This window comes from Spermophilus citellus (genome assembly GCF_964194105.1).
Source record: "Spermophilus citellus genome assembly, chromosome: 3".
NCBI classification, from domain to species: Eukaryota; Metazoa; Chordata; class Mammalia; order Rodentia; family Sciuridae; genus Spermophilus; species Spermophilus citellus.
In genome coordinates this window covers 172,051,266-172,079,223 of record NC_138184.1, presented here as the reverse complement: position 1 = coordinate 172,079,223, position 27,958 = coordinate 172,051,266, and the positions used below count along the sequence as shown (strand labels likewise).

Genomic DNA, 27,958 nt, shown 5'->3' with positions numbered 1-27,958 from the left:
AGGGGAGAAATAAAGAATGCTCACATGTTTCTGCCTTTGTCAATGCTTTATTCACTTAAATCACTCAATACAATTTCACTCTATGAGTTCTTAATCAAGAAAATGACAATCCTTAATGCTAGGCACTGCAATAGACATAATCAATTCACAGCAAACAATTCTAGATTAATTAATTCACAGCAAACAATTCCAGATTAATTCTAAGCACTGCAAATACACCTAATCATGACAGGCTAATGACAGACATTCTCTCTGTGAGCTAAGCTCAAGTGCCAGATCTAAAGTCTCAAGCCTTAGGCTTTAAGTCCATCAGATGCACACTCAGACCGTGGTGATCAGGTCAGGAACCAAGGAAGGCTTCTTCTGGGGTGGAGCAGTGGCTGAGGAGGTGGTCATAGGGAGAAGTCCTTTCCTCACCAGAGTAAAGAGGCTGCTGTAGAGTTTGAGAGCAGCGAGAACAACACAGAGGATCAGGCAGATGAGGAAAGTTGGGATGTTAGTTCAGATCCCTGTCAGGCTTTCGGGCTCGTGTGCATCAGTGTCGGCTGGCTGAATGTTCATTTGCTCCATTACTTATAACAAATTTGGGGGCTTTTGACCCCCCTTTCAATCCCTATCAGCTGCAACCAGGTCTCTCAGTTATGTCATTTACCCTAGTGTTAAAACATCTGGTCTGGTGGTCCCCATCCTGATTTTCTCACCTTTCCCCCTTATCCGTGAGGACAGCATGCCAGAGACTTCACTCTGGGTTTGTCAAGGTGGGGAGAAGTGACTTGTTTGTGCCTGAGGGCCATACTGGCGGGCTCCATTAGGTAGGTGGGCCTGATGAGACTACAGGTTTCAAACTGGAGTTTTAAAATGGAGTTGCTTAGGCTAGGCCTAAGGCCCTCCTTACAGTCTTCCATGTGGATGACTAGAGCCAACTAGTCAGTAATTTTATTTTTACCAGGTGAGTGAAGCTCTAATAAAACCTCACCAGGCTAAGCTTCAATGGTTAGTCTCTCCTGAGGACAGGCCTAGGGGATTTTATCCTGTATTCACCCTGAGGATCAGGTCAAGCTCATGAGGCAAAGCTCACAAACTCTGCCCCCTGGAGGTTTTGACTCTCAGACATCCACAGAGCCTCCAGCAATGCCTCAGTTACAATTTAGATTTTTCTATCAACACTTGTGATTCTCTGTAATCATCTATTTATCCCTCCAATTTTAGTGGCAGTGGTTTACCCTGTGACTTCATTTTCTTATGGATATATTTCTCAGTTCATTTGGCATTTTACTTATTGCTAGAAAGGAGTGGCAAGTGAACTCCTTGTATATAGGAATGGAAATCAGAATAGTTTTAGAATAGTTTGCTTTTTTTTTTTCTTAAACTAGTTTCTCCTCATCATCTGTGTATGTAAATTTTGGAATCCCAGAAATCAGTCCTCAGCCCTCTTTCTATACCTTCTCCCAGAGTGGCCTTAAACATGGGTTCATGCTCTAGGAATTGTAGAGTAATCCCTCTGTGTCCAGTCTCTTCTACTAAACATAACTATGAAACTGGGTGGAACACATGTAGCATATATTTTCCTCTGAAAAGTAAATAATGGCAGGCATATTGAGGGAAATGATCCTGAAGTGGTGGTGAATTTGCCATTTTTCCCCTCTGATATCTCTTAGCCTGAATGTTACAGCTAAAAATCCAGAAGTGGACATTGACCTGGGCAGACAGAACCCCAGAAAAAAACTAGTTCTGGTTCAAAGATCATGAAAGGAACTCATAATGCTCATAATGCAGACCCCGATTTTGTTTTTTTCTCCCCTACATTCTCTCACTCTTCAGCTCCCAAGCAACACTGAGGCAGCAATGACAGAGGCCACTTGCAGTGGAAGACCACAGGAACCAACATTCTAAGGAAAGGCAAACTTCACTATTTTAGAGCTATGATTCCCAAAAGAATAGGAAGATTCCCTTTGCTTATTTTTTCATTTTCTCTCTGTCATCCCACTGCTTATCTCCAGATATAAGTTCAGTTGCCAAAGTAGCACAGGGCAACTAAATCTCCATTTTTCTGGATGAAGGTTAAAAAGGAAGAAGATCAGAAGATCCAAGTCTCTAGGAAGTACTGAAGGGATCTCAGAGGAAGAAGAACTTGTACGTGTGAACTCATTCATGTGTTCATGAACTTCTGGGCTCACCCTCAAGCTGAGCATTTGTGTATCTGACCCTAAACAGCTTAATGAAGTCTTTGAGGACTGAACTAAGAGAGTTCATTTCCCACATCCCAAACCTGTCCAGGGTGGCACACATAAAGGAAAAATCTGAATAGTACTGCAAAGGTGCTGAAAACTGAACTGAAATTAAAATGAGAGCCCCTAGAATCTTGACTGGACCCTTTGACACAAACCTAACTAGGTCTGGAAACCAAAAGTATCAATAGTTGTCATAGAATTTAAGTAAAATCTGGAATCTCATAGAATGTTCAAAATGTTCAGGCTAAAATACAAAAGTTGTCATATATAAATAATCAGGAAAATATCAGCTTCCATGAGAAAAGACAAAAAGTAGATATCATTATTGAGATGAGAAAAGTGTTTGAGTTATGTGACAAAGAACTTAAAGCAGCTATTATACGCATACTCCACTGTCACAAGTGGTTACTATAGACTCAGTCTGAGGTGCAGTTAGATTCAATAAAATCTATTTTATTAATGCTCATCACATTTCAAACACACATCCTAAGTCCTAACTGAGTCTACACCCAAGGGTCCCAGACGCTCACCCGTGACATGTCTTAAGTCTGGGTCACTGGAACTGGATCTGGGCCAGAGGAGTCTAGTGCAGGGGGGACAACAGTGATGGAAGTATCAGTCTTTCTGTCCTGATCCTGTTAGTCCCATTGCCTCCCCGAAGTCTGGGGTTTTTAAGTCCTAGTTCAGTTGTGCTTGTAGCTGATAACTGGGTGAGGTCTGGGGTGTACATCCCAAGTGTAGAATCTTACAACACTAACTTAAGTCTATTTAGGTTCTACAGTTTATCTAAGTATTGCAGTTCACAGTACATCATGGGCACATTGCTTATAGTCACTTATTCATTGAACACACACACTAATTAATATAATAAACAGTCAATAATCCTATAATATTTATGGTGCTTATATCATCCACAAACAATTCCAAACAACTTTGTAACAGTGGAAAAATAGTCTCAGAAAACAAAATATATAAAGAATACTTCCTTGGAAATTTTAGAACTAAAAGGTACAGTAACTAAAAGTTTAACTTAATTGATGGGCTGAATAGAATATTGGAGATGATAGAAGTTATTGAACTTTGGTAAGTAAATAGAAATTATCCATTCTAAGCAACACAGAGAAAAGAGATTGAATAAAAATGAACAGTATTAGGCATGCATGAGACAATAGCAAAAAATCTCATGTTATCAGAGTTGCAGAGAAAAAACGTATGAAGTGATGAATAAATATTTGAAGCAATAACCATTGTAAACTTCCCAAATTTGATGACATAAACCCACAGATTTGAGGAGCTTGATGAACCCAATCAGAGTAAGTCTTAAGAAATACTTTCCAAATGCATCTTAATACAACTTCTGAATGCTAAAGACAAAAAAAAAAAAATCTTGACAGGAGCAAGGCGTGGAGAAGCTTCAAGAATGACTCACACTCATAATTTTGAAAATTGACCCAAGTGCCATGGGCTGAGAGGAAGAATAGAAAAACAGATCTCAGGGGGGAAGATAATGAGTTGTAATTCGAGGGGATAAGAAGTCAGACTTCAGCTGGGCTGTTTAGTAGTAACACATCTTCAAATGTCAGTGGAATCGCCAAACTCTGTTTCTGGCTCCCAGCAGTCCAGTGCAAGTCACATCCCCTCCATCTTTTGGCTTTGGCAACTGGATCCCAGGCCTTCCCAGTTCAGTGTGGCTGGGAAGATGAATGGTCTTTACCGTAGCCCCATCCAAATGCAAGGAAGGCTATAAAATGTAGACTTCTTGTGTATCCGGGGAGAGAAAATGGCATAACAAATTCATGGCAATGTGTTTGTCACATGGGTCAAAGGCAGATTCTTATGAACCAAACACCCATGAGATAAAAGTTCAAGGTATGCACACAGGGTCTTCCTGTGAATTCATATCGGAGTTCCTAATAGTTTGGAAGGGAAATAAAAGAGGATTGTTCTCAAGTTCCTACATGTAATACTCCTTTACACTTGCCTCCTGGCCTAATCTGTCCTTCACCTAAAACATCCATTTAATCCCTTGGATATCCACCACCCAATCACATCTGCAACTACGTTTCCCTCTAATATTATCCCTCAGGAATTCAGTCATCACACAAAACTAAAGTGAGTTCTTGAAATAACCCTTCTTCACACCTCTGAAAACAACTGTGGAGTCTTCCCTTCCATGAATTATGCCAGTTTTTTTCTCCAATCTGGATATAGAACAATGTGATAAAATAGGCCATTCTGAGGAAGTTATATTTCCATATGCACAGGCTTCTCATTTAGTATATAAATTATGCTATTTCAAATAAGAAAACAAGGAATAAAACTAACTTCAGTCATTCTATGGATTCATGTGAATATTTATTGGATGCCAACTATATGAAAATGATTTTTTAAAAAATTTTCTTAGTTGTAGATGGACACAATACCTTTATTTTATTTATTTATTTTTATGTGGTGCTGAGGATCGAACCCAGTGACTCACACATGCTAGGTGAGTGCTTTACCACTGAGCCACAAACAGAGCCCCGTGCAAATGCTTTTTGAGTCATGGCAATACAGTGGTAAACAGGACAAAGTCCCTGCCCTCATGGAGCAAGGTTTTCTGCTGGCCAAACTGACAAATACATAATGTAGTTTCAGGTTGTGATGGATAGTATATAGAAATTATAGCAGGACAAGGAAAGAGTGATGTAGAATGCTGTTTTAGATAGGATGATCCAGTGCCTCTGCAAGAAGGTGACGCCAGGTAGAGCTCTACATGAAGTGAGGAGTGGCCTGTGCAGAGATCTGTGGAAAGAGCAAGCAATGATCAGAAAAGGCAAAAGTCTTAGGGTAGGAACAAGTTTGGCAAGCAGGCCAGTGTGACCAGAGCTAGAGGGTAGCAGGCAGTAAGACTGGAGAGACAATGTATGCAGGGCCAACTGGGCTTCCCTATGGTGCTGGGTGGTAATTCACTTTCATGAGCAAGGTTGGAGGCAGGCAAGGAGGGCCAGTTAGGAGGCTGTGTCAGTAACCCAGGCAGGCACTAGTCCTCCATTGCAGGTAGTATAAAGAAGGCCAGAGCCTGCCTGGAAGGAGCCCGAGTCTAGAGGGAAGGCTGTGCTCCCTAACAGTTGTAACATGCTAAGAGGACTTCTCCACTGGGTGTTTGTACTCAGTGTTGTAGGGGTGCTGAGGAGAAGGAAGTGCCTCAAATGGGCCCAGGGGAGTTGGCAAGCCCATCATAAAGAATGGACATCAGGGTGCTTGCAGATAAACTTGGGAACAGACTATGAGAAGAGAAAATAGAAAGTTATAAACACAGAAAGAGCTTGCTCTTTTGTATGTTCTCTAACTTGATTTCTTTTTTCTTGACAGTTTAAGAGAAGAAAAGGACCTCATGTTAAAGGAATTTGAGAAGATACCTAAGCCAGGAGTAAGTATAGATGATTTAGAGTTTGTCAAATGCAGCTAGATTCAAACATCCTTTTATAAGAATCTTCATCACAATAAACATACCCTGAAACATTTGAAGACTGAAAAGTCATGACTATTGAAGGTGTAGAAGAGAGTATCTATGAAATTTCTGGAGTAAATATGAGTGGTGTCTATCATAGGCTTTAGCTGTTTTGTATCTAATCATTTAGTTCAACAATATCTGCTTTGTTTCCAAAAAAAAAAAAAGGAAGGTTTTATGTTGAGCACTTAAAAACATTATTTTTGCTATAGCTCATACCCTACATAGCTTTCTTAATTCCTCAATTTATTACAATAACATTTTTAAATAAAGAAGATGTATTACTTACCTATTCTTGCATAGCAGACCATCCCCAAACTTAGTGGCTTAAAACAACAATAATTTCTTATTTTCTACAGTTCTGAATTCTTCAGGTCTGCACTGGCTCATTTGGGGCTTGTGTATGTCAACCCTGTACCAGGCTAGTTGGTTTAAGGTCATAGTCACTAGTTGATCCCATGATAGTAGAAGGGTTTCCAGCCTCAGGAGAGGGCAAATTCCAACATGCAAGAACATTTTGAGCCTCTGTTTAAATCATTTTGCGTAATATCTCAGTAGTCAAAGCAATTCACATGGCCAATTCTGGAATCAGAACAATAGGCCTTTCCTTTTAATAGAAGAATGGCAAATATATATTTGAGAAAGGCATGCACACCCTGAGGAATAGGAGGAATTTGTGACCATTTTTTCTACCTTAGATAATAAGTAGAAAGATCATCATGCATCAAATATTGCATTTGCTTTCTGAATGGTTATATTTTAAGATTATGTTGATGATTTAATTCCATGGCTAGCCCACAAAAACCTATTTAGCATTTAGTAAAATACTGTTAATTGTACATAAATACATCTAACCACTGTGTGCAACACAGATTTTATAGGAAAAAGCATTTTGAATTTTAGTTTCAGGTTGTAGATTACTAATTTTACTCTTTCCTGGCAGCAGTGGAAGGAGGGACCTACTCAGAAATCCCAGAGCAGGTTAAACAGACCCATCTACTTAGACATTAGTATCATGTATCATTTCTGAGTATAAGAAGGCTTTTTTCTCATAAGTCAAGCATTATCTGGATAATAAGCCATGGGAAACGTAATCTATTCTGAGTCTGGGGTAGAGGACATTTGGGAAAAACATATAGAAGCTAAAGAAATAATAGTAATGAGAAAGTGGGGCAGTTAAGAAATGGAACGAGTTGGACATCTCAAATATGAACCCTTTCATCTTCAGTTCCCATGTCCAGTTAACCATAAGCCAGATATTTCAAAGATTATTTGCAGCTGATTTTGTCGAATCCCAAAGCTACTAGAAAACAGAATGGACATTGTTATTAATGTTTTTTGGTATGAAATAAAAATTTACTTAGAAAAGGGAAACATTTAAAAACTGAAGCATTAGTTTAAAAAATTCAAATAAAATGTTTAATTAAGCATGCAGTATAATTGTCATGTCCTTGTTGAAGACAAGCATAAATCTTGTCTTCAGAAAGCATAAGTTACATTTAACTCTGTAAGAAAACATTCATGCATTTCAAAATATAATCAAAAAGATAAAATTCTGTTTCATTCCATTTTTACATAGATAAATGTTTGCTCAGACTATATAACCCGATAATTTTCATGACTTTTTAAAGGAAATGGAGAAGAAGATGAGAATACTCAGAGACAGCACTGAAGAATTACGTAAAGAAATAATGCAGAAAAAATTAGAAATTAAAAATTTGCGGGAAGATTTGACATTTAAGCAAAAGCAATTAGTAAAGGAACAGAAGGAACTAGAAGAATTGCTGGAACACCAGGTTGTCCTAAAGGTATGGTGCTTATAGTTTAGGAATATTTGAACACTGTACCTGCAAGGATGTAAAAATACTTCTGTATAAGGTTAACTACATAGGTTTGACAAAAAGGGATACTGTCTCACAAATGTGTGTTTTGGAGGATCCTATCAAACTAAACCTAAGCTCTGAAAATTCACAAAAATACTCTGGAGTGTTTGATAGATACTATTATTTTAATTTAAAGCCCTGGCTCTGGGACACAGGCCTCTTTAGACATCATCAAATATTTTTCAATATTAAAAAAAAAAGTGTCACACTTTTGCTTCCCTGAAGAGCAACCAAATGTCTAACCTCTTGTATTTGTGTTATCTTATCCTTGTCTATTTAATCCACTTCTTGTCCTCTTACCATAAAAATGATAAGGGGCCTGTATTTATATTTTAGGATATAATTAACTAAAATTCATATTTTAAGAAAAATGTATGATAATAAGTTTCAAAACAATAATATAACCTAGAGTTGCTTTAAAAATAACTATTTTTAGTTATTTTTATAACGATCTGAGACCCATTGACTTAGAGGACAATTCTGTTGTATTTTGACCTCTTTTTCCTTGAGTCTAAGAGCAATTGGTCAACATGTGCCTAGCTGTTGCCTGGAATAGAGAAACTAAGCAGAGATGGATTTATCAGGAACCCAGTGAAGCATAAGCTTCAGGCCCCTCACTTATATGAACCTCTTCCAAGGGGCCTGAACCTAATTTACTATTTGCAAGTTTTTACTCTTTTATTTGAAGAGGGACTCCGAAGTATAAGTTTCAGTCTCACAAAACGTGGACTTGCCCCAGAATTGAGCAAGGTTCCACTGAAAGATGTTCTGGCACAATGATGTGTTCAACCTCCATGCCTATGTGTGACTGCAAGTCCCAAAGTCCAGTGTGATCCTCAGGCAGGAAAGGGCCCTAATGTAACCCCTGTCATATACATGTGACTCTTGGGCCTGAAATTTCCATGAATCCACAGACCATAATGGAAAGTGGTATTGGATAAACTTAACTTCTGATCTTAAATTTAACTTCTTGCCATTTATTCTTTATTTAGACTGGGGGGTGGGGGGAAATGGTTTAACTTCTAGCATGAATCTTAGGCAGGGTTCCATAAAAGCAGTGCCTAAGATATTTAATAATTGAGGGAGAGCTCTCAGAAGGATCCCACAGGAGCAGGATAGAGCTGGGGAAGATACAGGGTCAAAATATGGCTTCTACAGTAAAAGAACTCTTGTCTTAACTTGACCCCATGGAGTTCCCTACATCTTGAATTGTAAGGCAGCCGCTATTGCCCATGGGCAAGGGGTATGGGCTGTTTTACTGACACTTAAGCCTGTCCCCATCTCCACCTCACCACCCCCCATACCCTGCTCAGCGAATGGCAATACAATGGAGATATTAACATGAGCTATTGGCAGGTGTCCATTGCAGCATGTGTGGGAAGAGCACCTCCATCAAGGGAATCTGAGCAGAGCTCCAAAAGTCTTTGTCACATTCATTGACACCCTCTTTAAGACAGTAACAAATACTATCTTATAAGATCAGTGTGATAGTAAGAATTCTACATATTATAGTATCTCATTTGCTTGTCTTGATTGTTTCTGGTCCAAGACTACGTGATATAACATAATTGAATTTCTTTACTAGGATGAAGTGGTCTACCATCAAACTGTTCCTGTACAGATTGTAAAAGAGATTGAAAAAATGGCACGCAGAAAAGTGTAAGATTAATGCTTTTATTTTGTATCTTTCCCAGCCTAACATCCCCCAAGTAATGTGAGCACACTAAATCAAGATGACTAATCACTGGACACATCAAATTAGTATCATCATTTAGAAATATCTGCTTTTAGCCCTGTCTCGGTTATATATATCAAGTTTTTAAAAGAAAGTTGTACAGCAAATTGCTATCATTCTTATTTATTTATGGGTCAAGATTCTGTTTCCAATTTATAAATAGTTTTTATGGAGAACTTCAATTGACTTTAACAGAGGTAGGGATACATTATTTAAGCTGGTTAGAATTTCATGGTTTAGAATTATGTTATCCAGCCAGCAGCCCAAATGATGGTAACTCTTCACTTCATGAGGATATGATACCCTCAGACATTCAGAACAGATTTGGATTCAGAGGTCGTTGAAGAAATTCTCAGGGTTTCAAAGAACCAAAAAGAATAAAGATTATTGAAGATACAAGTATTATGGAGAAATAATATAATAAATCTGCTGACTGATCTTAAAAGAGGAGGGGGAAATGAAATAGTAATGGTTCCAAAAACCAAGCTCACCGGCACCAAAGTTGAGAAATTCAGGTCAGTCCCAGGAAGCTAGTTAGGATGTGGGTAGAAGTAGAGGAGACAACAGGATCTGGGATCTGGGAGGAAGTAGGGAAGCCTGGCATATTCTGCCTTCGGTAGCACTTGGACACACCTCTGACATCACTGAATTAATGACTAACTCTTTTGACAGGTTTTGAGCATGGGCTTGAAATAAGGTACTCTTGTGTGTGTCACTTACAGAGAAATGGAAAAGATAAATATTATCTTGGAACTTGAAGTCAGAGAGCTAAATGACTCCCTAAAGAAAGTTGAAAACAAAATTAGTGCTGTAGTAGAAGAGAAGGAGGATGTAATGAAGGAAGTTGAAGGCAAAAGAACCTTGCTTGAAATCAAAGAACGAGAATATAACCAACTAGTCAAGCTATTGGAATTAACCAGAGAGAATGAAGCCACTTCACTAAGTGAAAAGTTAGTTATATTTATGTGTGTTGTCATCTAAATTTTTTCTTGAACATATAAGCATCGATTCAGAACATACTCTTAAATGGTTTTATGTTGATTAAGTAAGCCTTTTTACTCTTTTTTTCTTTTTATTTGTGTGTGGTACTGGGATTGAATCAGGGGCACTCTGCCACTAAGCTACACCCCCAAGTCCTTTTTATTTTTTTATTTTAAGACAAGGTCTTTTTAAATTATTTAGGACATTGCGAAGTTATTGGGGCTGGTCTCAAACTTGCCATACTCCTGGCTCAGGCTCCAGAGTAGCTGAGATTACAGGCATTAAAAGAATTTTTAATCAGTTTTTGCTATTAATTAAAAATGTTATTGGACTGTGGATGTAGCTCAGTGGTAGAGTGCTTACCAAGCATAAACAAGGCCCTGGGTTAAATCCCCAGGACTGAAAAAAAAAAAAAAAAAAAAAAAAAAAATATATATATATATATATATATATATATATATATATATTATCAATAAAGCATTTTGAAGTACCTTTTCCATCTTTTACTCATACTTTTTCTCAATTCTCTGTGACCAAATTTTAAGGACAAAATCCATTGAAGTTTCTGAAATGTACTTCCAGACAATTATATAACTGGTGTGTGCTCTACAGTTCAGAGATTTTACCAACCAATAAATGATGTTTTTGAAGTAATCCTGATTTTTTTTTCCTAATAGAGACAAATTCATGATGTGATTCCTTAGAAGAATTTTATTTCCTTTTTTTTTTTTCCAGTGCTGGTGATTGAAGCCAGAGCCTCATGCATGCTAGACAAGTACTCTACCACTAAGCTACATCCCCAGCCCCAACTTACCATTTTTAGATAAAATTTTAGAGAAAGTAGGGGCTTCTCTCTCTGACACTCTGTTATTACATTTAGGAGTTTTATAAAACTGTAATTCAAAATGATACAAGATCACAAACCTGGTAACTTTGAGCATTATTTATAATTTATGATTCTAACATGAGAATAGTTTTGTACATATATACTGAGATACTGTCTTGATCGATTTTGAAAAATGTGTAAGACAGCTGATAACAGATCATTCTCATTTTCTCCCTGTACCTGGACAGAGGGATCTTAGATCTCAATATACGAAACAATGTCATCGACAAGCAGAACTACCATGATGAGTTTTCTCACCAGCAAAGAGAGAAGGAGCGAGATATTCGAAATTTAAAAAAGATGGAGATGCTCTTGAAAGTGTCCTCAGATTCACTTACTCAAACTCAAGCCATGTATAAAAGGCTTCAATTAGAGGTGAGTGCTGCAAACTTCTGTCTGGTTTTTAAACTGAGTGCCATCTTTTGAAGTAAAAATATTTTGGGAAGTTGTTTTGCTAACTATAGAGAAAGAAGAAGAAAAGTAACAGGGAAAAGGCAGTTTTCAAATGCATCAGACCTAGTATAGAGTTTTTTGCCCTATGTTTTTCAATCTCTTTTTCTTGCCCAAGACCAGAGAAATGTCTTATTTGGATCAGATATCAGCCTGGCTAGGGAAGTAATTTAGCCATTTAGTTTTAGAAGACTAGAGGTTTCACTTCAGGGTAGGTCTGAGTGCATCACTGTCTTTATCAGTTGAGAGATTCAGAATGGCACCATGGCAGACTATGTCCATTAAGGACCAGATCAAATCATGTATATATCAAATCATGTAAATGTGGTCAGTTGGTTTGTACCTCCAACTAGCCAAGGCAATTCAGATTCCAACATTGTTTTCCTTTCTTTAAACTTTAAAAGGCTAAAGAAATTTTTATAGTTAGGATAAGATTATGAATGTGGCTGTTTTATTACAGTGGAGAAGACTACATCATCAGGCTATATTGATGAATCTCAAAATGTTTCTCAGGACCCACTCTCACTACCTGAATGACTGCAATTGCCCACTGGCTATTTTCTGTAGGTCCTATTCCTTCCATGTCCAATCTATACTCCATTTTTCTACTAAATTAATATTGATGAATATCACTCACCTATGCAAGACATTCAATAGGTCCTTTTTTCACATAGTCATAGAAAAAATTGGGAGGAATCATAAAGATCATATGGTCCAATCAAGGCAAACAAGTATCACTCCAAGAATCAGCGCCATTCATTTGGTAGCAGCTCCTCATAGTGACCATGTTGCCAAGGATTCTGAGGCCCAGCACTGCCTTGTCAGACAGGAGCTCTGTAGTCAATTAGTGATGTCTGTCCCAGGCATGGAAAGAAAGATTTTCCATGTATTTCCTACTCCTCATCAAGTTCTCTTCAAATTAAGTGCTATTCCTTCAGTTGGTTCTTTTGCTATCTCTTCATTTCCTATGTGACATGCTTATAATACTGTTACTTGAATTTTCAGTTTTAAAACTGATCTTTGTACATTTCACTGCAAAAGAGGATATGGCTCTCTTTTAGATCCCTGTTCACCATGTACACATTTCTTGTCACTCCATGATCCCAGTATGCTCAAGTCGTAATTTCAGTTAGTTCAGAATTTAATGTTCACATTGTTATGAACATGTAAAGTCTATGCACACCTGAGCCATGTAATATTATATAATTGCCCTTTCTTATAAAACTTTACACTCTCAAGAATTTATAAACATACTGTTTTTTCTTTTGTATATTTTCCTGTGTACTTATTAGTTCAGTCCCAAGCCCCTTCTCTCCAGTTGCATGAATTTCCTCTCAGTGTGTTAAAACACATTTGATAGTCCACACATTTAATTTTCTTGAAGAAATCATTCCTGAGCCTTGTCAGTGGCCTCTAGAAAAAGACAACAAGAATACTCTTATATTCAAATAGGTTGTTTAATCACACATTGCAGCAAGGGAGAACACATACCACAGGGAATTGTAGGAGGTCTCAGCAGAGGGAATTAGAAAGGAGTAGAGGGTATTAGCCACACTTGGACTTGTGTCATGTGATGTGGGAAATGGTATAAGAAATGAGACTTAGCCTTGAATTTGGATGTTGTCAGGAGATGAGAGTAATTTTATGGATGAGTATCTTAACAAATCTTAGAGAAAAGACTAGATGGAGGAAAGCTGTAATTGGTAAAGACTGTAAGTGGGGGATGTATGCTGTTTTTGTGGCTTGGACGACATTCATGTTTTTGTCTGTATTCAAACACAATTATGAAATGGTCTTGTTTTTGTCTTGCTCCATCATAATCACACAGTGGCTTTGTCTGAAGTTGATGTTCTGTGAAATTGTTTAGGATCAACAGAACACCAGGGCTTAGCTGTGAATGCACAGCCAGCTCCTGGATATCAGGGCTGCTAATCTCTTTCTCAGCCCTCTGACCTGTTACTAACTCATTTCTCTGTGTGCCTACCACCATGCTCATTTGGGGAGCCTTCTCTACCATCTTGGTGATATGCTCTATCTCTCTTCTGCGATTCCTTATTCCACAGGTCTATTTCTTTTTCACTACCTTTTTTGGGAGGATATATGCTCCCAGTAGCTTACTGAGAAAATGAGACTGGAAGGAGTTTTTAAAGACTTTTCATGTCAGAAAATGCATGATATAAAATATTTTTCTTTCACACTAGCTGTACATATAATTAATAGTTTAACTGGATATGGAATTTTAGGTTGGAAATAATTTTCCATCAGCACAAAGGCATTGATCAATTATAGCTTCTGAAGTCACAGTTAAAAAAAACCTGGTATCATTCTGATTCTGGATCTTTATGAAGACTTTATTCCATGCTGGAAGCTTGTGGGATCTTAACTTGCCACCAGAATTTTTAAATCTCATAGGGCTATTCCCACATATGGGCTTTTTTTGGGGGGAGGGGGGTGGGGGTTGCTGGGAATTGAACCCCGGCGCCCTCGACCACTGAGCCACATCCCCAGCCCTATTATTTAGAGACAGTGTCTCACTTGGTTGCTTAGTGCCTCGCTTTTGCTGAGGCTGGCTTCGAACTTGTAATCTCCTGCCTCAGCCTCCTGAGATACCAGGATTATAGGCATGTGCCCCCGTGCCTGGCGGCTTCTATTTTTATTTGTTTCTCTGGGCACTTGGTTGGTTTTTGTGTGTGGAAACATGTCATTCAGTTCTGAGACTTAGAACTATTTCTTTACTTTTGCCCCCTCCGTTTTGTCTTTTTGATCTGTTATGAGGGGACTTTCTTCAATGTTTTCTTCTAACCATTTACTTTTTCATCTGTCTCTTATATTTTGTATTTCCATAAGCTCTTTTATTTCTCCCTGAATGTTTCTTTTTTTATAGTATTCTTATTCGTATTTAATATCTTCTCTTATCTCACTGAACATACTAGTCATGATTTCTACTTCTTCCTACAGGAACTTTCTTTAAATTACTTTTTCCTGGATTTTGTTGTTTTGGTTTGATTATTTTGATCTCTTTCTTATTAAGAACTTTCCTCCAATGTGTGGTGATCCTTGGCTAACTAATCATATTTAAGCATGGGACACTATAAATCTAACTAGGCTCTGATTCCAATGGTAAGACTTATAGATTGATCTAGCTAGACACAGAGTACACAGGAATGGTCCCTGACTAAAGAGTAGTTTGCAGTGGAATGCTCACATTCTCCAAATATTAACAAATAAAAACTATTTATACTATGACTACCAGCCACCAAGTTCATAAAATAGCACCCATGAACATAAAACTAAAAGAAATTAAATATATTAAGATACTCTCCTTCACTGATTTCAAGAAAAAGCTCAGTTATTGTCCTAGAACAGTTTCAGTAAGATACTTCCTCTTTGACATATGACTTTTAATTAGCTTGGCTACTACCCACAGCTGGCAGTACTTGAAAATAGGAGTCAGGCCAGTCACTCCCTGAAAACTTCATACTTGCATGCAATCCAAGAAGGGAAAAGATTAAAAAGTGAGTGTGCAGATGGTTCTGGCTAGTCTTCAGAATTTATTTTCCCCAGAGACAGTTTGATTCTCCTATGGTTTTTGACTCTTTAGAGATTTTTCCAGAAACTCAAGACACAAACCTCATGGATATTTGGAATGTTTTTGAAAAATATCAAAGCATTACCCTTAACACTGAGGTTTCCTTATATCAAATAATTAGGATGTTTACAACAACAGAATAATGTCTAATTTCTTTTATGAAGTTATGGATGGAAAATCTGTTGGGAACTTTTGGTTGACATAGTAGCTGGTGGGTATGCTCTCATATTTTTTTGTCACAAAAAAAAATTTCCTGGTCCCAGATAATATTTATGTGCCGATTTGCTTACCCCTGGGAACAGAGCATGGGAAGCAGCCCACTCCTAGTCCACTGGTAGTAGGGAATGAGTTGGAACCCAGGATGCTTCCTGGACTTCCTCTGCCCAGAAAGGCTTAGCTCCAGTTTCCAGTGGGGAAAATCAAGCTCTTTCTCACTGACTTCTTCCCTGTTCCATCAAGTCTCTCCTATAGACTTGATCTCTCCCTTTGCTGATCTCCTATAGCAATTATCTGTTCATTGAGACCACAAGATTCTGTATATTGTTACATGGATCTCATAAGACCCTGATTCATCTCCCTAAGACAAGTATGTGTTCTTTGACAACTAGCTTTCCATGTCGGCATGGGAAGCAGGACATCACTGAGCACACAAAGATAAAAAGGTGTTCCTGCAGATACGCAGAAACCTGTGAAGTGTCCAAAGACACTTCAGCTACTTTTTTTTTTTTTTCTGGTACAGGGGATTGAACCCAGAGGTGCTTAACCACTAAGCCACATTCCCACCCCTTTTTATTTTTTTATTTGAGATAGGGTCTCTCTAAGTTGCTTAGAACTTTGTTAAGTTGCTGAGGCTGGCTTTCAACTCATGATCCTCCTGCCTCAGCCTCCTGAGCTCCTGGGATTACAGACATGCACCATCATGCCCAGTGACACTTCAGTTACTCTAAAACAGTAGCTTGACTCTCAGAAAGATCTTGTTAGGTGACTTTTAAATCAATAAATAGTATGATATTCCCCTCTTGGAACAAGTTTTAGCCACTATTCAACCTTGGTGCCTAGAAGTATATGCTGTCACAGGAAGAATGAGCCACATCAGATTAGTCTCATATGCTTCTGTTCCAATGGTCCAAAATCAAGTAGGCCATACACACCCCAAGGTGTCCCTTCCTGTGGACTCAGATGGCACCCCTTCCCTTATCAGTTGCCATGTGTCCTTCTCCTCATAAAGAATCTGTCAAGATCATTTCAAATAGGGCAACAAAAATTCATAGACTGAGCTTTTGCTCTCTTCCCAAAGAACTTAAACATAGGGGGAAATACAAACAAAATTTAGGTATCAACAAAAAAAGAGGCTTTTCTTTCGTGTAAGAACTTTGTCTGCTCATCAAACTATTGAAAAGATTTTCCACTTCTGTTGGTGGATGGGTCTGTGCATCCTGCAGGCCTCTGCAGCCAAGAAAGCCTGTTTTAGTGTTAGCAGCTAATCACAGCAGAGGATATCTATAGACATTAGCTCCACGGTCGCAGCCAGCAAAGCCTGATTCTTCACTACTATGGAATGATGTGTTGCAACTCTGAGTGGCAGGCTGTGTCCTCCAGTGTTGCAACAGACCCCAGCAGCTCACTGCCAACTTCTTTTCAGGTTCTTGTATTCCAAATCCAAAGAATAAAGTTCACGGGACAACAGAAGGCAAGAGTGAAAGGAATAGGATTTATTCAAGTGTGAAACTCTCACAGGGGCAAGAGGGGACCTGAAGTCTAGGAGTTTCTATAGCACTTGAATCAACACTATTGATCCAAATTTATGCCAATCAGGGTTTGGAAAACTACCAATGCTATTGGTTAGTCCTGCGGTCCCTTTCAGGTCTGCCTCATTTCCCTTTTCCCATGGCTTGTTGGGAAGCAGGAGGTTGAGGTTGTCAGATGGTGGATGGTCAGGGTTCTGGGCTGTGGTGCTGTGTGGAGTGGGCATCTGCACCAGGCCAGGTTGGGCTACCTCGGGGCTCTTTGTGCCTCACGCCCGTGCCAGCATGATGGGATCTGCGAGACTGATGTCTGTGCTCACTACCTGTACATAAGCTCACCCAATCTATAGCTCTGCTACCCTGGGACAAAGGCTTGCCTTCACTCCTATCTGAAAGTATCAAACTATTCCCACTATTAGTAATAAATAGTTTACATTTTTCTTTAACCTATAAAATTACATAAATGAACTCACATTTTATAATATCACTTCTGAATAGTCATAGTATATGCATGTTTTCAAAGTGCTGGAGCATGAGTTAGAGAGGTTATATGATGTTGTATTAAGGTCACAGCAGAAGATTCACTGCCTGAGTTTGCACCTGTACCATTAAGGCAAATGACCTAAATGTGTTTGTGCCTCATTTTCCTCATCTGTTCAATTGGAGATAATAGTATTATCTACCTCATAAGGTTATTGTAAGGATTAAATAAGAACATACATATAAGCCCTTAGAGTTTTCCAAGCACCTAGTCAATGCTCAATAAAAATAATAATAGATATTAGTAAGATTTATTTGTAAATGAATAAATAAAATATTTGCAGCTGGTGAATAATGAGTGCTTGACATTTCTTCGGGGTTATAGTTTGCTATGACTTTATAGAGAGTGTTCAGCATAATAAGCAGTTCCTATAAGAGGAGAATATGTTTTGCCTGCCTTTTTCAGAAAGTATGTAATGGGTTTGATTACATGACATCGAAGATTGCTTTTTTCTATAAGTACCTATTTTAAATTTTGATTTCCAGATTGAAGCAACCCCTAAAGATGATTCTGTATTATCTGAGAGAAGGAAAGAACTCCACAGGGAAGTTGAAGTAGCTAAGAGGAATTTGATCCAACAGGTTAATATTCTCATTTAAGTTTCTATCTCAGAATGGTAATATGGTTGTCATGATGATTCTCTTTTTTATTTTTTAATATTTATATATAATAGTGGAATGCATTACAACTCTTATTACATATATAGAGCTCAATTTTTCATATCTCTGGTTGTATACATAGTATACTCGCAACAATTTGTGTCCTCATATGTGTACATTGGATAATAATGATCATCAGGGCTGGGGATATAGCTCAGTTGGTAGAGTGCCTACCTAGCATTCACAAGGCCCTTGGTTCAGTCCCTAGCACCACCAAAAAAATTAATGATAATAATGATCATCACATTCAACCATCATTAATTACCCCATGCCCCCTCTCTTCCCCTCCCACCCCTCTGCCCTATCTAGAGTTCATCGATTCCTCCCATGCTCCCCCTCCCTATCCCACTATGAATCAGCTTCCTTATATAAAAAAAAAAAATTCAGCATTTGATTTTTTGGGATTGGCTAACTTCACTTAGTATTATCTTCTCTAACTCCATCCATTTACCTACAAATGCCATGATTTTATTCTCTTTTATTGCTGAGTAATATTCCATTGTGTATATATGCCACATTTTTTTATCCATTTATCTATTGAAGGGCATCTAGGTTGTTTCCACAGTTTAGCTATTGTGAATTGTGCTGCTATAAACATTGATGTGGCTGTGTCCCTGTAGTATGCTGTTTTTAAGTCCTTTGGGTATAGACCGAAGTGCTGAAGCATGAAGGTGTATTTTCCTTCTCTATAAAGTTTTTCTCAATGCTGGAGATTATACCCAGAGCCTCACACACGTTAGACAAGTGCTTGACTATTAAGCCTACACCTCAGCTACATCTCAAAGTTCACTCCAACCCCACACTAAGTTTGGGGTGGGGGAGAAGGATGTGTTTGATCTGGTAAAATGTATACAAATCAATGAGACTTTAAAAATAAAAGGACTATTGACTACTTTAAAAATAAACAGTAACATGTGCAACGGCACACATGTATTCTGGGCCAGCCTGGGCAAATTTATGAGACTGTTTCAAGATAAAATAAAGGACTGGGGATATGGCTCAGTGGTAGAGCTCTTACTTAACATACATGAGGCCCTGAGTAGAATCCCCAGCACCAAAACCACAACATAACAAAATTTAAAAGGCTGGAGATATAACTCGGTGGTAGAGTACTTGCCTAGCACATGCAAAGCACTAGGTTCAATCCCTAGTACTGGGGGGGCGGGGGAGTAAAATTTTTTAAAATTCAATTTTTGTTTATTCAAGCTACTTTTGACAAATTTGAAAACATTTTTTGTCTCATAGTCATTTGACAACAGGCTAAGAAAATTTCATTGTGTTAACTCACTAGTTTGCACATTCTTTTATTGAAAAAACAGAGGGAAATATGGTAGAGTTGCTTTGTTTTATATTTTAATAAATCTACACAGGATTACAAAGGTAGTCCAAGATACTATCTTCATTATATTCCTTCAAACAAATTATAACTATGTTGTGGTTTTCAAAAGAAAGTTCTATCAGAAGCTGAGTTAAAGTTGGTAGAAAAGCAAGTTATAGAAGAAAACAAGCTTTTAAAGGAGCAAGAACACTTCCGAGAACTGCTGTTCCACCTTGTCCGTATGACACAAATCAAAATTGATGAAAAGGACCAAAAGTCCAAGGATTTCCTGAAAGCTCAGGTAACTGCACTTATTACTACAAAAAATTCGGAGGGGGCTCATTTTGGTGCAGTGTTTATTAGAAATCTATTGCTGGAAATATCCTTCACATCCCAGTAACTATAAATTTTTCATGAATGAGACTCAGTCATGCACTGAAAAATAGTTCTAGAATTCAATTAGCAATAGTCAGCAATCTACAGAAAAGAAAAAAGAGTCACAGTAAGCAGAGGATTTGAACAGTTGGTGATTTCAGTACAATAACTGGGTGGGTTGGGGGGGGGGTCCCTCCAGTGGACAGGGCAGGCAGGTGCATGGGCCACAGATAAAACCTGGGATCCACTACCATCTCTGATCCCACTGTGATTTGCCTAGAAACAACTTGAGCAGTAGCATTTGACAATTCCCCCAACCCCCAGGTTTATCCAGCAAGCATCATTCAAACCAGTACCAGGATACCCTTGCTTATTGCTTCTCACTTCATGATTTCTCAGACTCCTGCAGAGTACCAGAGAGGGCCTGGTGCAATATCCCAAAATAAAACCTTCCTGTCATGCTAGCTAAAATTCTAACATTAGAATCATTTGTTCCATGTAAGGATTATATCCAGATTATACCCAGAAATTCCTTAAGGGATATGATATGACATATTACTAAGAGTATTTGAATTTATCATATGAGCCATATATTGGCCGTTTCCAAGTGAAACCTTTGTTCTCATTTTGGATAAGTATTTACATAGGACAACACTTCTTCTCATTTTCCAGAAAAAAAAAAAAAAACTCACACCAGAGCATTTGTAGCAATGGGATTAGATTTTGCAGAGAGAAAGATCTAATCATAGCAAACTCTTCACATCCTCCATTCACTATTTTTCCATCTTAACATTTGAGAAACTGAAAGAAGTTCATCATAGTTTACATAGGGGAAGATGGGAGAAGGGATGTCAAATGGCAAAACCAGAGAGCAGGAGAGGTGAGATAGGGAAGGTTACTCAATCCACATTTTGATTTTGATTCCATCATGAAGACTGCAATAATCCCATAGAGTCCCTGGGACAGGTGGATTCCAACAGAGTAAAGAAGGGGAAAATGGTTGCAGGAATGGGAAGGAAAGGCAACCAGACAGGAGAGAGGGTGTGAGGGAAGGAGCAGAGTAGCAAAATCAAAATGAACTCATTCACATTGAAACATAAGATATTTCTTCCTTTTGAGATCTGGAAGCTGATAAAGGGAAAATATTTATTCCTTGAGTGTTCTTAGCAGTGGGAATTGCTCCATTAAAGCTATAGTTTGCTGTCAATTTCTATAAGAAGGCATTAGAGCTTATCATTTTCCTTTCATACAACATCTACATTCCTTTTTAGTTTTATTTTTATTTTATTTTTTTATTGGTTGTTCACAACATTACAAAGCTCTTGACATATCATATTTCATACATTAGATTGAAGTGGGTTATGAACTCCCAATTTTACCCCAAATGCAGATTGCAGAATCACGCCGGTTACACATCCACAATTTTACATAATGCCCTATTAGTAATTGTTGTATTCTGCTACCTTTCCTATCCCCTACTATCCCCCCTCCCCTCCCCTCCCATCTTCTCTCTCTACCCCATCTACTGTAATTCATTTCTCTCCTTGTTTATTTTCCCATTCCCCTCACAACCTCTTATATGTAATTTTGTACAGCAATGAGGGTCTCCCTTCATTTCCATGCAATTTCCCTTTTCTCTCCCTTTCCCTCCCATCTCATGTCTCTGTTTAAAGTTAATCTTTTCTTCCTGCTCTTCCTCCCTACTCTGTTCATAGTTGCTCTCATTATATCAAAGAAGACATTTGGTATTTGTTTTTTAGGGATTGGCTAGCTTCACTAAGCATAATCTGCTCTAGTGCCATCCATTTCCCTGCAAATTCCATGATTTTGTCATTTTTTTAGTGCTGCGTAATATTCCATGGTGTATAAATGCCACATTTTTTTATCCATTCATCTATTGAAGGGCATCTGGGTTGGTTCCACAGTCTAGCTATTGTGAATTGTGCTGCTATGAACATCGATGTGGCAGTATCCCTGTAGCATGCTCTTTTAAGGTCTTCAGGGAATAGTCCAAGAAGGGCAATAGCAGGGTCAAATGGTGGTTCCATTCCCAGCTTTCCCAGGAATCTCCAAACTGCTTTCCATATTGGCCGCACCAATTTGCAGTCCCACCAGCAATGTACAAGTGTACCCTTTTCTCCACATCCTCGCCAGCACTTGTTGTTGTTTGACTTCATAGTGGCTGCCAATCTTACTGGAGTGAGATGGTATCTTAGGGTGGTTTTGATTTGCATTTCTCTGACTGCTAGAGATGGTGAGCATTTTTTCATGTACTTGTTGATTGATTGTATATCCTCCTCTGAGAAGTGTCTGTTCAGGTCCTTGGCCCATTTGTTGATTGGGTTATTTGTTATCTTATTGTCTAAATTTTTTGAGTTCTTTGTATACTCTGGATATTAGGGCTCTATCTGAAGTGTGAGGAGTAAAAATTTGTTCCCAGGATGTAGGCTCCCTATTTACCTCTCTTATTGTTTCTCTTGCTGAGAAAAAAACTTTTTAGTTTGAGTAAGTCCCATTTGTTGATTCTTGTTATTAACTCTTGTGCTATGGGTGTCCTATTAAGGAATTTGGAGCCCGACCCCACAATATGTAGATCTGAGCCATAGTTTGCTGTCAATTTCTATAAGAAGGCATTAGAGCTTATCATTTTCCTTTCATACAACATCTACATTCCTTTTTTAAAAAAAGATAAAAGGTATAGAGGAAATATAGTGTCATCTATCACCCCCCCCAAAAAAAACAGAGTAGATGGAACTATATTTTTATACCTATTTAATTATTCACACAGTTACCTAAATATTAGTTTCTTCTTTTCCATTCTGAGAGTTATGGAAAAGCACTTTAAACATTGCTTCAGCCTCTCATGAAATATCGGAGGGTTTCATGCATAAAAATTTTCGCAGCTTCCTATAAATCATCTTTGCTTGTCTATCTTCCAGAAACTTTACACTTACCCTGTCCAGTGATGCAGTCCACAATTACTCTTCTCTCAATAGTTCCTCAAACCCAACCTATACAATCTCTTGTCCTTATGTTACCCTTTGGCCTCGCCCATTTGAACCAGTTCAGCTAGCAATTTTCAGATGTGCCCCAAGTCCCTCCACCTGATCTACACAACCCAGCATGCCAAGAGAAATAATCCCTTCACCGATGGGAATGAAGTGGGGTTCAGCTGGGGGTATTCATATTATTTCATATATAAGTTTTATATTTCAGCAAAAATATAACAACATTGTTAAAGAAATCAAAGCAAAGGATCTTGAAATCAGAATATACAGGAAGAAAAAACGTGAAATTTATCGAAGGTAAGGAAAAAAATCACATGATTATCTATTTGGTGGGGCAAAGTTGATTTTTTTATTTTACACAGTTCAAAAAACTTTGTATTTTCACAGGCTCAGAGAGTTTGCAAAGTTGTATGACACAATTCGAAATGAAAGAAACAAGTTTGTTAACCTACTTCACAAAGCTCACCAGAAAGTAAATGAAATAAAAGAAAGGCATAAAATGTCATTAAATGAACTGGAAATTTTAAGAAATAGTGCCATTACTCAGGACAGGTAAGAGTTACAATAACTATAATCCTTTGAAAGTCATACTGGGGAATCTTAAGATCGAAAATAATAGAGAGCTGGGAAAACGCTTTTTAAACACTGTTTCCTAGATAATAATCTAAGCTTCAGAACACAATTGCTTATGCTTGTTTGGGAGACACACTTTTTTCTTTTTCTGTATTTTTTATGGATGCATCATAGTTGTGCATACGGGTGGATTTGTTGTTACATGTTAATACGTGCACACAATATGACAATATAACTGGACCGTTATCCTTCCCCAGTATTTCCCTTCCACTATACTGCTCTCCTTTCAATTTTCATGAAATTTTCCCAACTACCTTACTTTCCTTTTTTCCTCTCCAGCTTCCACATGAGATAAAACATACAACCCTTGACTTTATTTCCCTTAACATAATATTCTCAAGTTCCATTAATTTTCCTGAAAATGACAATTTCATTCTTCATTATGGCTAAATAAAACTCTATTATGTATGTATATCACATTTTCTTTATCCATTGCTGGACAAATATAATGTATAAGTATTTAATATGATTTTATGATTGTCATTTGCCCAATTAGAAAAATCCAACTCTGGTAATCTGCACTTGTTAGAAAACAACCAAACTGTCTATTAGTCTGCATCCTCTGGTTGTAGATTTAAAGCATCTAATGAACCTACAGGAGGCAATACCGGAGAGCAATTAAGAGAGGGGGCTTCCTAGATGCAGATCCCAGCTCTGCCACATATTAGCTGACTGACCTTGAACAAGCTAACTTTTATCTCTAGACTCACTTTCCTTTTCCATTAAAAGAGTCTTTATTGCATAGGACTTTTTATTATTATGTGAGCTAATTGGTGTAATAGCACACAGAAGGGTGTCTGGCAAATGGTAGTTTTATTGATTTATTATTTGCCATATGCTACATTGGACTCTTTTACCCATGTTAGATCCTGATCTCCTGAGTCTACACAATGTGAACTTTTTCCATTGGCTTTTTATTGTCCAGTTTCCTTTAATAAACACATTACAAAATGGCTTCATTTGGAGAGTGGTGGGTATAGAAAGAAAAAATATAATTTCCCAATCAGGTTCTCACCCAACAGGAAAGTTAAATATCATTTACAGAGGCTGTGATCTCATTCAGCACCAATTATGGCCCACACTAAAGTGCAGGCACCAGCTCAGGTCCAATAGATGCCTTCAGATAGGACCACCTTGTCCTCAGGAGAGCAGCTTCTGGAGGACAGCAGAGCAAGGATGACCGACTATAGTTTCTTGCTTTGACAAAGGTGGGGGAGGAGTGGCAAAACCCTGGGCACCAAGGAAAGGTGTCCTATTCTGGATGGAGGAAGAGTCTGAGACCCGGGACGATTACAAAAACTCCTGAATGGTATCCGGAGTATCACTGTTATTACTACTGTCATTTCAAGAGCCATGAGAAAGCAAGAGCTACTTTGAAATGCTTATGTCTCAGAAGTCCTCATTAGACTCATAATCTTAGCCACTGTCCCGTTATTTTAAAAGAAAGCTACAAAATTCTGTGTTGAAACATGCCAACAACGTTACTATCAGAGAGAGCATGCAAAACGATGTGTGCAAAATCTTATCAAAACTTCAAGAAATGAAAGAGAAGAAGGAAACCCAGCTAACCAGCATGGACAGACTTGCCAATACGATCACAACGATAGAAGAGGAGATGGTGCGACTCCGCAAAAAGTATGAGAAGGCTGTACAGAGGCGAAATGAAAGGTAAGGGCCAGGAACCTAGTGTGAGAACAGGGTACCAAAGTATGTGACTTAGATATGTCACCCTTACTCCTCCTAGATTTGACAGGAGTGAGGGACATGTGACATTCAGATTTCATTAGCCTTTAGATGAGGTTTTGCCTAAAGATAAGAACTGCTATCCTTGTAAAAGAAACAGGCAAAGAGGAGGTGATGGGAGGTTATTCACTTTTAAGATCAGCATCTTTTCTCAGGCTACCATTCAGGATATCTCTGATAATATCAAATTCTTTTCACATAATTGACATAAATAAATTGGTATTCATTTTGGTGACAAGTTTGATCTTATTACATTTATCAAAGCCATTCTCTTAGCTCATTTTCTCAACAATAAGACCCTTAAATGGTCTTATTTCTTCCAGGCTGCAATTGTGCCATTAATAAATTTATATTCTAGCAGTTTCCCCCAAGTTGTTTGTGCCCTGAGAAACTGGAATGTGTGGTTGTAGAGCCCTGTAGTAAAACATTGCCCCTCACTTCTGCTGAGACTATTGATCATGAGAAACTTTGACAGAGAAATGAGACAAAATATACAGCCAAGATGAGCCAAGTATAACTGCATGAATGCATGTTTATAGGGGGGAGACAGAAAATAGTTAAAGGTGGAATTCTGGGTAATGCATACACAACGGGTATAGAAAGACCTTTAGGGTCCTTGAGTAGCACTTTTTCTAAGGGTGGATGAGTGTGTTCTCTGAGCAGGGGTAAATATCTTATTTGGTTCCTAAAACAGACCAAAGCATTTAAGCTAATGCTTTGCTCCCAGGCCCCGGCCAGACCAGAGCTACAGGAGTGAGTTAGAAATTCCTTGTTTCTTTCCCATAGTCTCCTCTCAAGGAGGGGGTCTTGGGGGTCACCCCCACTCATCAGCATGATTACAAAGGGCAGATTTTTGCCTGTTTATGGGGAAATTAGCATCAAAAAATATTCAACTTTAAAAGAACCTAGTGGGCCTGGCAACTTGATATAGAGCAGAATCACCCCCAAAACACATTCTCTGGCCCCCTGCCTGTGCACTTCTGGTCAGGATTTTGTTGGCAAATCTGGCCCAAGAACAGGGTCTGCAGAAAATCAGACTACGGGATTACTTTGTTCACACATGGGGAATGACATTCTTTCCTGCCCCCCAGAAAACGTTTGAAACCCACAGAGACACTGCAGCCAACCAATCACATGGTTGGCCTAAGTGTCAAGCTGCTAAACACACCTCCAGGAAAATCCAGTGTGCAGTTTAACTAGAAAAACATCAGTAAGTATCTCCCACCCTCTGGAATTTTCCTGTGTTGTGTATTTTGTACCCAAAGCTAGAGGGAACTACAGTTAACTAGTGAAACAGTAGCTTTAGCATTCACTTAGCCTCTTCCTTTGAATTTGACCACAGTGGTGTTCAGCTGATTGAGCGAGAAGAAGAAGTGTGTATTTTTTATGAAAAAATAAATATCCAAGAGAAGTTGAAACTAAATGGGGAAACTGAAATACATGTCCTGGAAGAAAAAATCCGATTCCTAAAACTGAAGATAGCCGAGAAGCAAAGACAGATTAGCGTGACAAAGAAGTTACTGCCAGTCAAGAGTGCCTTGGATGCCGATCTTGCGGTGCTCCAGATTCAGGTGGGAGAGCTGTCCTGGGACACTTCCTCACATCATTTGCATTTGTCTCTTACCTTAATTAGTTTGTAGATCACTTGAGTTCTTGCATGTAAACCAATCCATGCTACTCCTGGTGCCTGTAGGAACCTATGAATGATGTCTTGTTTGAAAATACCTTTAAACACTACTCCGGGATGGAATATGAGAAGGCTTCATAGCTATAGATTTTCTCTCATGAAGCATCTTTCTCTTTCCCCCTTTTTCTAGCTCAGCTTCCTCATATCTTAAAACTTCAGCAATCTAGGCTGTCAATAGCCACAGCATAATTATGCTGCTGATGCTTGCTGGGAACAGCTTGGGCACCATGTGTGGTCCTCCTGTCCTCTGGAGCAAGTGATTACCTGAAGCTCGCTGCTTATTAATGTTCAGTCACATAGAATGAGATTTAATCTCTAATTCCCCTATAATTTAATAATGAACAAGAGCTTCATGTGGGGACTTACCTCATCAGACCAAACACTCAGTGCCTATTCCACTTCTGTGCCACATCAGTGCAGCCTCTGGACTGGTCCCTTCCTTGGTCTACACCTACTCAAGATCAAGGCCTTTGAACAGATTTTAGTGAAGACCTGAGGCAACTCTGTATGGGGTTATGTTACAGAAAGGCAAGGAACTTCAAATTAGATCTAAGAAATCCATGCCCTTCAAAGTCCTTTGGGGCCACTCTGTCTCAGGGATGCCCCTCACCCCCAGGTGCTTTGCCCCATGCAGCACCCCCACCTGGCTCAATTTCACTGACTGGTCTTTCATCTCCCATTTCCCTCCACAGCTTCATTGTCCCACACTGTCCTCCAGTCACTGAATTTTTTATAGTAATTCAGCTCTCTCTCAAAATGTAGCTTCAGGTCTGTCTTTGCCCATTCATTCTCAACTATCAGGATGTCCAAAAAGACTTTAAATTCAGTAAGACCAAAAATAGAACAATGTCTTCTCTGTGAGCATATTCTTTGTGTGGATCACAAATCAATAATTCCATCCACTGAAAATCGTTTTCAGAAAAAAAATACTTGGCATTTCATTAGATAAAATCATCCACTGTGAAATGTGAATGCAGTTTTACCCAAAATGAAAATATTTA

At 38.5% G+C, this 27,958-nt stretch overlaps 1 protein-coding gene across 9 annotated transcripts in view; it reads right to left on the bottom strand.

Annotated features, from left to right (window-relative positions):
* Positions 1 to 27,958, bottom strand: part of GSAP (gamma-secretase activating protein) — a 167,679-nt gene that overhangs the window by 29,359 nt on the left and 110,362 nt on the right. For 6 of the 9 annotated variants that reach the window (XM_081282796.1, XM_081282792.1, XM_081282800.1 and 3 more), the window contains one exon: positions 51 to 5,015. The exons of 1 other annotated variant lie outside the window; for it this stretch is intronic. In XM_081282796.1, the coding sequence (XP_081138922.1) occupies positions 4,774 to 5,015 (242 nt within the window). In that variant the 3' untranslated portion in view covers positions 51 to 4,773. Of the gene's footprint in view, positions 1 to 50; positions 5,016 to 27,958 lie in introns of those variants that run through there. 2 more of the 9 variants (XM_081282798.1, XM_081282797.1) reach the window with 2 other exon arrangements.